Raw genomic sequence first — 12174 nt, 5'->3', positions numbered from 1 at the left:
TCCAAACATAGCCCTGTACAAGCTACTATGAAGAAATTTAGCTATAACCCACTGAAAACCAGTACGGGAGGACTGAAAGCTATTGGTAGCTCACATCTTTCCTTTGCAGCCCCTTCACAACCTCTCTAACACTGTCATTCTGTGCTTTTCCTACAGGCTCAAGTACTCGCTCTAACCAAGGGCTAGGTCAAAAAGAGAAAAACTTCCATATGAAGGCTCTCACACAGAAGTAGCCGGGACTGAAACCTGTTGCTGGCCCTGATATTCCCTTTGTAGACCTTTCACAGCCCCGCCAACACTGGGACTATGCTTTTGCTGTACTGCCCAGCCCTTGCCCTTGTAAGAGACCTGCTTCTAAATGGAGAGGCACCAGAAGGGATGTCGCCCTGACAGTGCCAGGGCTGAAAGCTGCAGGTGGCCTTAAGCTTTCCTTGGCATCTGCTTAAAAGCTCCAGCAAGATCAATGCTCTGCACTTCCTCTATGACATATGCACACGCTCTGCCATGCTCACTCTTATCCAAAGAGTAGTTTGAGTAGACAGCTGCAAGCTGTTTCTCCCACTGAGATCTGGCTAGGAGTGAAAGTTGTTGCTTGTCCTCATATTCTTTCAGCTACCCCATCACAGCCCCACCAACACTAGGGCTGGGCTGTGCTTTTGCTCTACAGCCTAGCCCTCTGGGGTAGTGTGGTCCCTCTGACCCCCTGCTTATGCCATAAAAACCCGTGGGGTTTTTGGTGGTTGCATCCAACTTGCTGTGGATTTTGGGGGATGGATGGCAACATGATAACCAAGGACTCTGGAACAGTGGTAAACCAGATGACTTGCTGGTATTGACATCAAATGATTAGGGGAATGTTTGATAAGAACAAATGTATTGTTAGAAGTTTGACTTTAGGACAATTGAAACAAAGGAGTTGTTAACAGTTAATTCAAGATATAAATAATTTTGTGTATTTTAAACAAAGGAGTTTTTAATAGTTAATTGGAATCCTGCTAAGCATTTTGTTAAGCACCAATAAATCCTTTGTCCAGAAGAACAACTTCAAAAGAAAGCACTCCCACAAGACAGATGAGCTGACTGGAAGTTCACCATGAGGAATGAGCTCAGCAAAAACTAGGGGAAAGGTAATTCTGGCAGGGGGAGATCGCGGCCATCGACTCATTGTTCACCGATTTAAGAAATCCCCCAGCCCCAAAAAGTAGTTGAGATTGAGCATGCAAACCAAACATGAGAAGCAAGAGAACTATTTGACAAATAGGACACCGAGCACTAGGTAATGAAGGAGTTAAGTAACTTGTAACCATTAATGGCTGGTATCCTTGTATGATGAACTGTATAAATAGTGTAAAATTTTGAGAATCAGGGAGCTAAGCATTTGTGGGTTACCACCTAGCTCCCTGCTTTGTGCAAATAAGAATGAAGAAATAAGGAATATCTCAGCTCAGTGTGTGAATTGGCACTGTGCACCAGATAACAAGCCTACCTGCACGATAACAATATACAAATATTACTATAAGGTTATGGTCTTACTTTATAAATAGTGGACAGCCCAGGGCCTGCTGAGCATGGCAGCAGGCTGCCAGGATCTCCCCTTGAGTAGGGACACCTCTCAGGGTTACTCTTCAAGGCTGAGAGATTCCTTGCCACAACAGATCCTCAGGAAGTAATTAATAGCATGCTAAACTTTGTAACCTTAGCTAAATGATTGATTGTACACGTATAATCCTTTAGACATAAAAAAAAGCTGAGAAATGTGGCCGACAAACCACAGGGTTGTGCTCCAACTCAGAGGGACTTCAACAGGCTCTGAACTGGGAAGTGAGGAATCTCAGTAAGTTCAACAAGGGGAAATGCAGACTCCTGCTTCTGTCGAGAAATAACTCTGGGCATCAGTACATGCTGGGGGCCAGGTGGCCAGAAAGCAGCTTTGCCAAGAAGGGCCATCAGGAAACACTTCTTTACTGTGAGGGTGACTGAGTGCTGGCACAGATTGCCCAGGGTTGTTGTGTAGTTTCCCTCCCTGGAGATACTAAAAAACTGTCTGGACAGGGACCTTTACAGATCTGTTCCGGACAGAAAGCTAAGGAAAGCAAGCATTTTGAATGGACACTTAAATAAAAGGAAGTATAAGAATATCCTGGAATTTTCTTGGTGTTACTAATGGATTCAGGATTATGGATGTTGTTTGTGAAGAACCAAAACAGCACTGAAAAAAAGCTGACAGCTATGTAGACTGCTTCTCCTGATGAGAACAACTTGCAGGACACTGAGTTCTAGAGTCTTTGCCAGTGAAATTGTCAGTATGATTCAAAGACTGTTGGTCACCTCCCTGCAGGTCTGTTAAAAACCTCCAGGACATCATGAGTTATACAATACCCCAATGTATTGTCACCCTGGATAATACAAATTTTGCTGTACTGTCAGAGTCCAATTTCTCTAACCTGGTTCTTTTAGTTATTCCGCACAAATTTGGCTTGTGTTTTAATACAATTGTTTATTATTATTATATTTGTTTTTACATGGGAATTTGATTTAGCAGAATGATACATCATGAAGTGATAATTTAAGCACAATATAGTAATGTACTGCTGGATCACAACATAAACGTGATTCCCATTGCTGTTGTCTATATGCTTGCCATCGTGACACCAGTTCACAGTCACCAGGAAGAAATATGTAGGTCAAAGCTAAGTCAAGTCAATTGTATTTGTTGATTGCTTGGTGTTTATACTCCGTGTTGTGTTGAGCAATGAATACTTTTCTGCCATGCTGGCCTGGCTGCCTTAGGAAGATATTCACATTTTTTTTATTCATTGAGGGAAGACCATTTCTACAACCGGTTGATCCACACAAGTGCAGCAGATGTTTATCTAAAAGAAAGGCCACCCTCCAGTCCCCTTGGTGTTAAGTTCAACTTCCTTTACAACAGCTGTGATCACTCCTGGTATTCTTCCTTAAGCCTCACGATGACATTGTCTGGGCCCATCACCTCTGTGTCGTCTTCTGTTTTAGGGGTTTGTTGATCAGTCACGTGTAGTCTTGACCGTTTAGAAAGTGGGACAACATCTATATTGATTTGCGTGTTTTTTAGAAAACCACATTTTCAGAACATGTTATGTGTTAACCCATTAGGCAGCTCAGCACCACATGGCTGGTCACTCACACCACCCCCATCTGCACCCCTCCAGCATGGCAGGGCAAAAGGAAAGGAAGACAAAATAAGGAATCTCATGGGTAAAGATAAAAATAGTTTAGTAAGTGAAGGAGAAGTGAACAGAAAGTAAAGTAAACAAAACTAAACAAGTGATACAAAGGCAATCACCCACCACCTTCACACCTTCACTGATGCCCGGTTAGCTCCTGAATAAAAGATACCTAAGCCACCTGAACACATCCTCTCTGTTTTATTGCTGAGCATGACTTTACCGGACAAGGCATATCTCTTTAGTCTGTTCAGGTCATCTGCCTGATTGTGTTCGTTCCCTCTTGTGTACCCACAATCTATTCACTGCCTGGGCAGAGGGAGAAAGAGAAGAGGCCCTGATGGTGTGCAAACGGTTCAGCAGTAGCTGAAACAGTGTATTGTTAGCATTGTTTTAATCACAAATCTGAAACACAGCACCATACATGCTGCTCATCCAGACTTGATAACAGGGTATCATAAGATAGACAATGTTCCTTTGCTGCTTAATTATGCCACAGCATTCCAGTAGAAGCTTCCTCCATGTTGCTGGCTGTTTCCAGGCAGAAAACCTTTCCATTTTTGCTGTGGGCAGCTTTCTCGCTATAGATCTCAGGACACCGGCTATCTTCTGCAGGTGTTTCTTAATCCTACGCACTTACGTATCGGAAGACTGATACACTTCCTGGCAGGAACATAATGTGGTGGAGTGGAGTTGATTAATATTCAACAGGGAAGATTAATAAGTGTAGAGGGAATATCTGCTAGTAGTTACACTGAAAGAGCACAAATGTGTAATATTAACTGCTTCAGCAGCAGATGTTAAAAGACAGGAAAATTGTAACAGGAGCCTGAATGAAACTTTACTGTAAACAAATGTTTGACAAAATTAAGGTAGGAGATTGTTATCTGCGTATTGCTATAAATGCTGCTGTTGATGACTATATAGCATATGAAATAATTTATGAAGAATTAAAAGTGACAAACTCTTAATTATTTACTTTTCAAGCAAACTAAGCTCAAGTATCTAATTTCTGCAAAGCATGGTCAATCTAATAATTTTAGCTAGTCTTTATGTCCTTAAAACTTGATAATGTCTTGTTGACTTGAACAGAGATTGAAAGAAGTACTAGTTGGAGTACTAGTTGTATGTCACAGCTTTTTTGCTTGGGAGACTCTTGCCACCCTTGAATAACAGACTAAATGAACTTCAGCAATTGCAATTTCTAGTACTGCCAGGAGGAAACACAGTTGCTGTGAGGGAGTCTGAAACTAGAGATGCTCCAGTAGGCCATTTCTGTGTCTTCTATTGCTAACAGTCTATAGGTTCAGACCATAATTTTTACATCTTTAACAAAGAAAATGTAGCGTCTTTGTGCAGAACACTTCAATTTCCAGAGTACAACGAGTTTTCTGTGGTTTGTTTCTCTTCAGGTTTACCTGTAGTTTAGCATCAGTACTTCATCAAATATTGATAGTAGCTTTGACCTGAAAAATATTTTGATCCACTAAAAATATATTTTATTAGAGTCATCAGTGCTTTTAGATACAGAATTTAAAACAGCCATGGAAAAGAATGTCACCAGTTTACACATGGGGTCTTTTCAACTAAAAGGAGAATGTCATAGTTGAAAGTCAAATGCCTTCTTCAAGGTTAGTGATAGCCATGTAAAGTCAAACTCATTAGATTATTCCATGAAGTTGACTTGACCACTGTAAATCTGACTGAGTGCTAAGCTGAAAGCGTCTTTTTCTTTGTAAAGCTTCAGTTTCTGCCCAGTTTTCCTGCCTTCTTCCAGTTCCCTAAGTGCCGTTTGTAGCTCTTGGAATATAATTTCAGAAGATTCTTGCTCCTTCATATTCCAGTGCAGGGCCATGTGATTTCTCATCCTTTCATCTAAGGAATACTGGGAGTAGTAGGATTGCTATTATTCAGGAAAGTAACAACAGATATGGAAGTCAGTAACAAATATCTTTTGGGTTTTGCTGTTTTTTGGTTTTGATTTTAACACAACAACTAACAGAACCATTCATTTCTGGACAAAAATAACACAACAATGTTTCTGCAACATGCAATACGTCTTTCAACAACTGCTATTAAAAAGGAATAAAATATCCATCAGATATCGCATTACTTTATAAAATGCCAAAAATACTAAGCTATAGCTAAATTTTCTTCCTATGAAAACTGAACTTGAAAAGTGGTAATATTTTAAATGTCAAATGTGATTTTCTTCCCCTTGGAAAACTTGGAATACATAATTTTTCTGTAGAATGTAACACAGTACATAACCTAATTTAGGGAGTGCAATGTCTTGAAATTGTTCAACCTAATACATTTCTAAATAGTTTTACAATAATGGAAGATAAAACATGCTGGGTTTGCAGTTTTAATTCAAGTGACTTTTCTGCCTGTTTCTTGATAGCTTTAAGTGAGAAATACTCCAGGGGTCCTACAGTGACAGCAAGGACAAAGTACAGACAATATAAATCTACTGTAAAGTTTAACTTTGTCTGAAGTCCTGTATAAATTAAAATAAAGGAAGAACAAATTAATTCAAAACTTCAAAGAAAATTATTTGCATATTTTAACCTCAGGTAGTTAACCACACACACAGCCCAATGTGATATGGTACTTGCCAGGAGCACTTTGTTTCATGTAATTCCCAGTAGCACTGAACTCCAAGGATGACCACGAAAAGAGCTTCAGCAGCAAAAAGTCAACATGTTGGAGCATGAGGTGCCGAGGTCTCTGGTGAGTCTCTGGGAACAGGCTATGTCTTCACTTGCCTTCCTTAAATGTACCAACCAACCACAGATATAAAACCTTGGGAGAGGGCAAACAAATGAACAAGATTCACAGGGAGACACTGCACTAGCAGCACATACTAAAAGCTACAAAAGGAAGCAGCTGTCTGCTGAGAGGCACTGGGGCGTTCATCTGCTGGCCTGATACACAGGGAAGGAAAGTTTGCTACTAGCCAGGAGCCAAGATCTGGGATGTCACAGAGAGTGCTGGAACTGGTCAAAAGCACAGACTGCTATCCCCTACTTTTGCATATGGGTGGCAATGGCATGGTAAAAAAAAAACACCTGCACAAAATCAATCAAGACTTCAAACCTTGGAAATGCAAGTGGAAGGGACAGGTGTCCAAGTGATCTTCTCTCTTGTCTGTGCAGGCGGAAGCCAACACTTCATGAAAATCAGTACTTGGTTTTGTGGTTATTGTCATTGCCAGGGTTTTGGTTTTGACTTTTATGGTCATAGGACATTCTTTGACAAATACAGTCTACTGGGGAGAGATGGGGATCCATGTATCTGGAAAAGGCAGGACGGTCTTTGCTCATAGACTGGCTGACTGCCAATTGTGCTTTGAACGGACAAGTCTGGCAGTAGTGTCCAAATTCATGACACCTGCGTGTTTATAAATGAAAGGGTGGATGAGCTCACCTTACCACAGTAATGGGGAATGCTCCCCACCCTTCTCCAAAGGCAAGAACTCAGTTCAGCCACCTCAAGTGCAGTATACCAACACACGCAGTCCGGGCAACAAACAGGAGGAACTGGAGCCCTGTGCCCAGTCTAGGAGTTATGATGTCATAGGAATCACAGAAACTTGGTGGGAAAACTTGCATTACTGGAAGACTAAAATGAATGGTTACAAAATATTTCAGAAAGATAGAAAGGAAAGAAGAAGAAGTAGAGTTGTACTTTATGTAAAATAAATTTTAGTCATAGCAGTGAGTTAGGGAGACCGTGAAAGTTCTATTGAATGCCTTTGAGTCAGGGGGTCTTATGGTAGTTAACTGTTACTGACATCACAATCAGGATGACAATGCTGGCAAAAACCTTACTTTGGCTGCTCAAAGACATCTTGGGCCAACAGAATCTAAACCTCATTGCTGATTTAAATTACATGGACACTGCAGGGAGAACAGCACACCACTACACATGTTGTCCATCAAGTTCCTGGAACGCATTGGGAACTGCTTCCTGCTACAGATGCTGGCCATGCCAACTAGGAACAGCACATTGCTAAATTTATTGTTCACAAACCTAAAAGGGTTGCTTGACAATTTAACTACCAATACTAGCCTTGGATATAATGACAATAACATCGTGGAGTTTACGACCCTGCAGCGCACACTGAAGACCAGCAGCAGGACAAAGATACTGGATTTTAGAAGAGCTAACTTCATTAGGCTGAAAGCCCAGCTGCAAGGATTCTTTGGGAAGAGTCCATGGATGGCAAAAGAGCTTGTGAGTGCTGGGAGTTACTCAAGAACAATCCCCTGGAAGCACAATAACAGTCCATTCCCTACAAAGAGAAAGGAAGAAGATAGAAAAAGAGACAACTCTGGCTTAGCAATGAACTTTTAGGTACACTTAAAAGGAAAAAAGAAATATACTGGCTATGGAAAAAAGGCAAAATATCCATCAAGGACTACAAGAGCGGGGTTAGAAAACAAAGGAAGTGTTCTAGAGGGTGTCTACTACTGTTCACCCAGGCAGGATGTAAGCACTGCTGAGTTATCCTATAGAATTATGAGAAATTTCAGGACTGGTAGACATCAAACGGGAATATCATACTGCTGTGATGAACAGGTCTTGGAAATTCTTGAAGTTTGTGGGAGGTAACTTCTTATCACAGGTATTCCATGAGTGTCACATTAAAAAGGGGAGTCGTTGTGGTGGTGTGTTCTTCAAATCCTTTGTACTTGATCAGGCTGTCAGTTTCGCGGGAAAGACGAGACCCTTGTGCCCGACCACACTGCCCGCTCCCTGCGTTCTGACAGCCCACCGTATCGGAGGGTGATTCGACCAACCTGTGCAGGGACCCTCCCGACAGCGTCACTGAGTCAAATCCCCTATAACAACTACTCAAATCTCCAGACACTTGCACAAAATGAACTTTAGCTGAAGATTTTTATTATACAAAATGCAAGTTTGTGACAGGATGAAGTTCAGACGTTGCTGGTGATAATACACTGACTGCAAAACAAGCTTAAAGCAATACACCTAAGAAAGCTATGAGTTAGTCATAGAATAAAGTTCTTATCCAGGAGGCATCCCTATCGAGAAGAAGACAGGTTCAGCCCATAAACTGGTCCCATAAGTTAGGATGGAGTCTTCCTTAACTTCTCCTCTCCTTTGTTCACTTTTTATACTTCATAGTACATCGCATATTCATTTATCATACACAGGATTAGTTACAAGTTTCTCACTTCTAATCTAAATAAGTACACATCCTCAGATAGCACTACTGAAATTATTTACTAACCATGTGTGCTCCTCAAGTGGCGTTTTGCCCTCTTTTGGAGGAGCTATTTGAGTGGGAGGTCATGATCTACTACAATTACCTTTGTCCTACTTTCAACTAATTTTCTGTTGAATGTATGTAGGTTGCAACATCTTATCAGCTTGTCTTCTCTTGTGGTCAGAACTTCCTCACTTGGATGCTTCCTTCTTTGATAATGGTGTTCTTTTCACCAACTAGTCTTTGTCTCTCATCCTTCTCAAGCCTGAATCCCTTAATCAGAAGTCCTTTTGTTCATTAAATTTGACAACTTTAGAGAGTGGGTTAAACGCTAAATCAGAGTGTGGTAATTTGGGAGTTTAGACAACAATGTCTCTCCTTCAGACTTGTTTCAGTCCAGGTCCAGTCCTTTTTCTTTACATTTAAGTGGAGCTCGAGTGACTCTAGTCATACATATTGTTGTTACTGACTGGTACCACATGCCCAGCGGGATGTAGTAGTACCTTGGAGGCAGGTAGCTTTGAGATGGAGGTGTGTGTTAGTATTACATTGAGATTATTTCATTGTGGCAATTTTACCACAATGGTTGGCTCAGCAACACACATCTCTTAATATTCCTCATGTGACAACTGGTGCACAGCTTATCAGCTGTGTGGTGACATCAAGTTCCCATTCCTGCAGGGAGCACAGCAGAGCCTGGCTGTGGGGTCTCCACTCCACTCCACCCTCCGTTACTCCTATCAGCAGGTGCTAAGATGACAGGGTGTGTGGCTTAGGGAGCTGTGGTAAAGTAGATTCTGTGCATGCCAACCACCCTGAAAGCGATAGCTGTATTTTACCCTAAAAAGCTTTCTGTAATACTACACTTCTATTAGGTCTCAGTTTTCTCTAATTCCTCCCAAAGTAATTTCTCCACACATGAGCCAACTAGGAAAGATGTTCTCCTAGTCTGTGAATATAGAAAAACTCCTGGGGGCTGGGATGGTAGCTGGCTGTCCTGGCCACAGTGGTCATGAAATGGTTGAGTTTCATGAAAATTTAATGAGAAATTTTCAGTACAATTGTTACAGATCTGCTAATAAGTTAGAATTAATTGATGTTATTTGATTTTATCAAATCATTTGGAATAAGAAATATATTTTAATGAAACTTGTAGTTGCACACCAAAAGCTGCTATGAAATCCTCTGTACAGCCCTATAGCAAGGCTAAAAGAATAGGTCAGAATCACCTAGTAGGAATGATTAGAACTTAGATAACAGACTTAAGATTCAAGATGATTGGATACAGTATTTACGGGTAGACTAGGAGAATGCATTGAGATGTCAGAATGTAGAATTAATGGGAACTGGGGAAAGGATTTCTTTGTATTTGCCTAGACTTCTCTATGTAGAAAGTGTATTGAAATGTCAGAATATAGAATTAATGGGAACTGGGGAGAGTCGACTGGAACAACTTGTAGTTGCCTGCCAAGAAACCGTGAACTTTAGTAAAAGGTAATTCCGGCAGGGGGAGATCGCGACCACCGACTCATGTACCACCTACCCAAACCGTACCCCAGACCCATTTCTGGACCTTTCTAACCTTTACTGCGCAGAATCGCATATGGGAGGAGAGTATGTTAATGATTTTGGGGAAATATTACGATTATGCATGGATAGTTAATGAATATGCATGAATAAGTTCTATATATGGTGTATGATTTTGAAGCTTGGTGTGCGTTGATTGTGAGAGGACTCACTCACACACCTGGCCATTAATAAAGAAGTGTCTGCTTATCTACATCAGATTGGTGTCGATAAGTTCTTCATTCTGAGATTTTGGTAACACAATGATAAAAAAGCAGAGCAGAGTTGCTACCCTGGACTTCAAGAAAGCAAACCTGAAGCTATTCAGGGAGCTATTTAGAAGAGTACTCTGGGAATCTGCTTTTGAGGACATAGATGTCCACGAGTGCTGGTCAGTCTTTAAGAACCACCTTCTAGAGGTACAGGACTAGGCAACCCCACTGAGTCAGAAGTCAAGCAAGAGGGACAGAAGACCAGCTTGTCTGAACAGAGAACTCCTCATGGAGCTCAAGAGGGAAAAAGTAAAATATTGTATGATCTGTGGAAGCGAGGTCAGGCTTTGCAGAAAGGTTACAGAGCCATGGTTTGTATATGCAGGCAGAAGACATAAAAGTCCAAAGCTCATTTAGGGTTCAAACTGGCCAGTGTTGTTTCAGATAAGAAGAAGGGCTTTTAAAATTATGTCAATAGCAAGAAGAGGTCTGAAGGAAACATTGGACTGATACTTATTAAAGATGGTAATCTGATTAAATCTTTAATAATACTGATAGACCTTGGGCTCCCTGGTCCCCTGAGTTGGAGGGTTATGACTGTACCAACAGTGACTTTCCACTTGTAGACATGGGATCAGTTGCATCAGCTGACTTTTTGCAAGTCCATGGGGCCTGGTGGGATTCATCCCATCGAAGGACCCACTGGATGTTACGGCGGGACCCTTCTCAATTATCTACCAAATGTCTTAGGAATCTGGGGAGATCCTTGCTGACTGGAGGCTAGCCGGTTATTTCAATTTACAAGAATGGCACGAGAGAAGACCCAGAGAACTACCGATATGTTTGTCTAACCTCAGTTCCTGGAAAAAATTATGGAGAAGACTATACTAGGTACTACTGAAAGGCATTTAAACAATAATGCAATCATCAGGCATAGTCAACATGGGTTCACAAAGGGAAAGTCCTGTTTAACTAACTTGGTATCTTTCTATGATGATGTCACCTGCCTAGTCGACAAAGGAAAGGTGGTGGATATAGTTTTTCAGGATTTTGGTAAGGCTTTTGATACTGTTCATCACAACATCCACCTGAACATGTTGCCCAACTTGACATAAGCAGATACATGGTGCACTGGGTGATGAACTGGCTAAAGGGCAGAGCTCAAAGAGCTATATTGAATGGGGTTACACCTGGCTGGTGACTACCCAGGGGTGTTCTTCAGGATTTAATTCTATAGGCCAGTCCTCATATATGCACTTCAATGTATTTATCAACAATCATCACAGGAGTTGAACACACCCTTAATGAATTTGCTGGTAACTAAAACGGGAGGTGCACTTAGCTCTCTTGAGGGACAAGAGGTTTTGCAGTGGGATCTAGATAGACTGCAGCATTGGGTATCACCAATGGCACAACATTTAACAAGAATAAATGCTGGACTCTGCACCTGGGGTGGAGTAACACTGGACACAAGTAAAACTTACAAGAGGAGTGGCTGAAGAGCAGCCCTGCAGAAAGGGATCTGTGGGTGTTGGTTGACAGCAGCTTTGGCAGCCAAGAGGGGCAAATCTCTGTATCCTGGGATGCATCAAACACAACACAGTAAGCCAGTCAAAAAAGGTGATTATCCCACTGGATTCACCATTGGTGCAGCAGAGTGTTGTGTGTTGTTCTGGGCCCCACAACTTAAGAAGGAAGTTAATGTCCTTGCATGCAAAGGAGAGCAGCCTAGCTGGTGGAAGGACTGGAAGGCATGTCCAATGAAAAGCAGCTAAGGACTTTGGGTTTGTCTAGTTTGGACTAAAGGAGGCTGAGGGATGACCCCATTTCTCTATACAGCTTCCCAAAGAGGGGAAGTGTAGGGGGAGGTGCTGATCTTCCTGGGATCCAGTGAAGGACACATGGGAATGGTTCAAAGCTGTGCCAGGGGAGGTTTGGACCAGACATTATGAAG

The 12174-nt window shown here is 41.7% G+C and overlaps 1 protein-coding gene across 1 annotated transcript in view; it reads right to left on the bottom strand.

The window, feature by feature from the left end:
• Window positions 1-4838: 4838 nt before the first annotated feature.
• The window catches only part of LIX1 (limb and CNS expressed 1), a 29449-nt gene continuing 22113 nt past the window's right edge, over window positions 4839-12174 (bottom strand). The window contains 2 exon segments of the mRNA XM_040580162.1: window positions 4839-4887; window positions 4889-5109. Of these exon segments, the coding sequence (XP_040436096.1) occupies window positions 4839-4887; window positions 4889-5109 (270 nt within the window).

Source organism: Falco naumanni, chromosome Z, assembly GCF_017639655.2.
Source record: "Falco naumanni isolate bFalNau1 chromosome Z, bFalNau1.pat, whole genome shotgun sequence".
NCBI classification, from domain to species: Eukaryota; Metazoa; Chordata; class Aves; order Falconiformes; family Falconidae; genus Falco; species Falco naumanni.
Note: the sequence above shows the minus strand (reverse complement) of the source record. Positions and strands in the feature narration are given on the sequence as shown.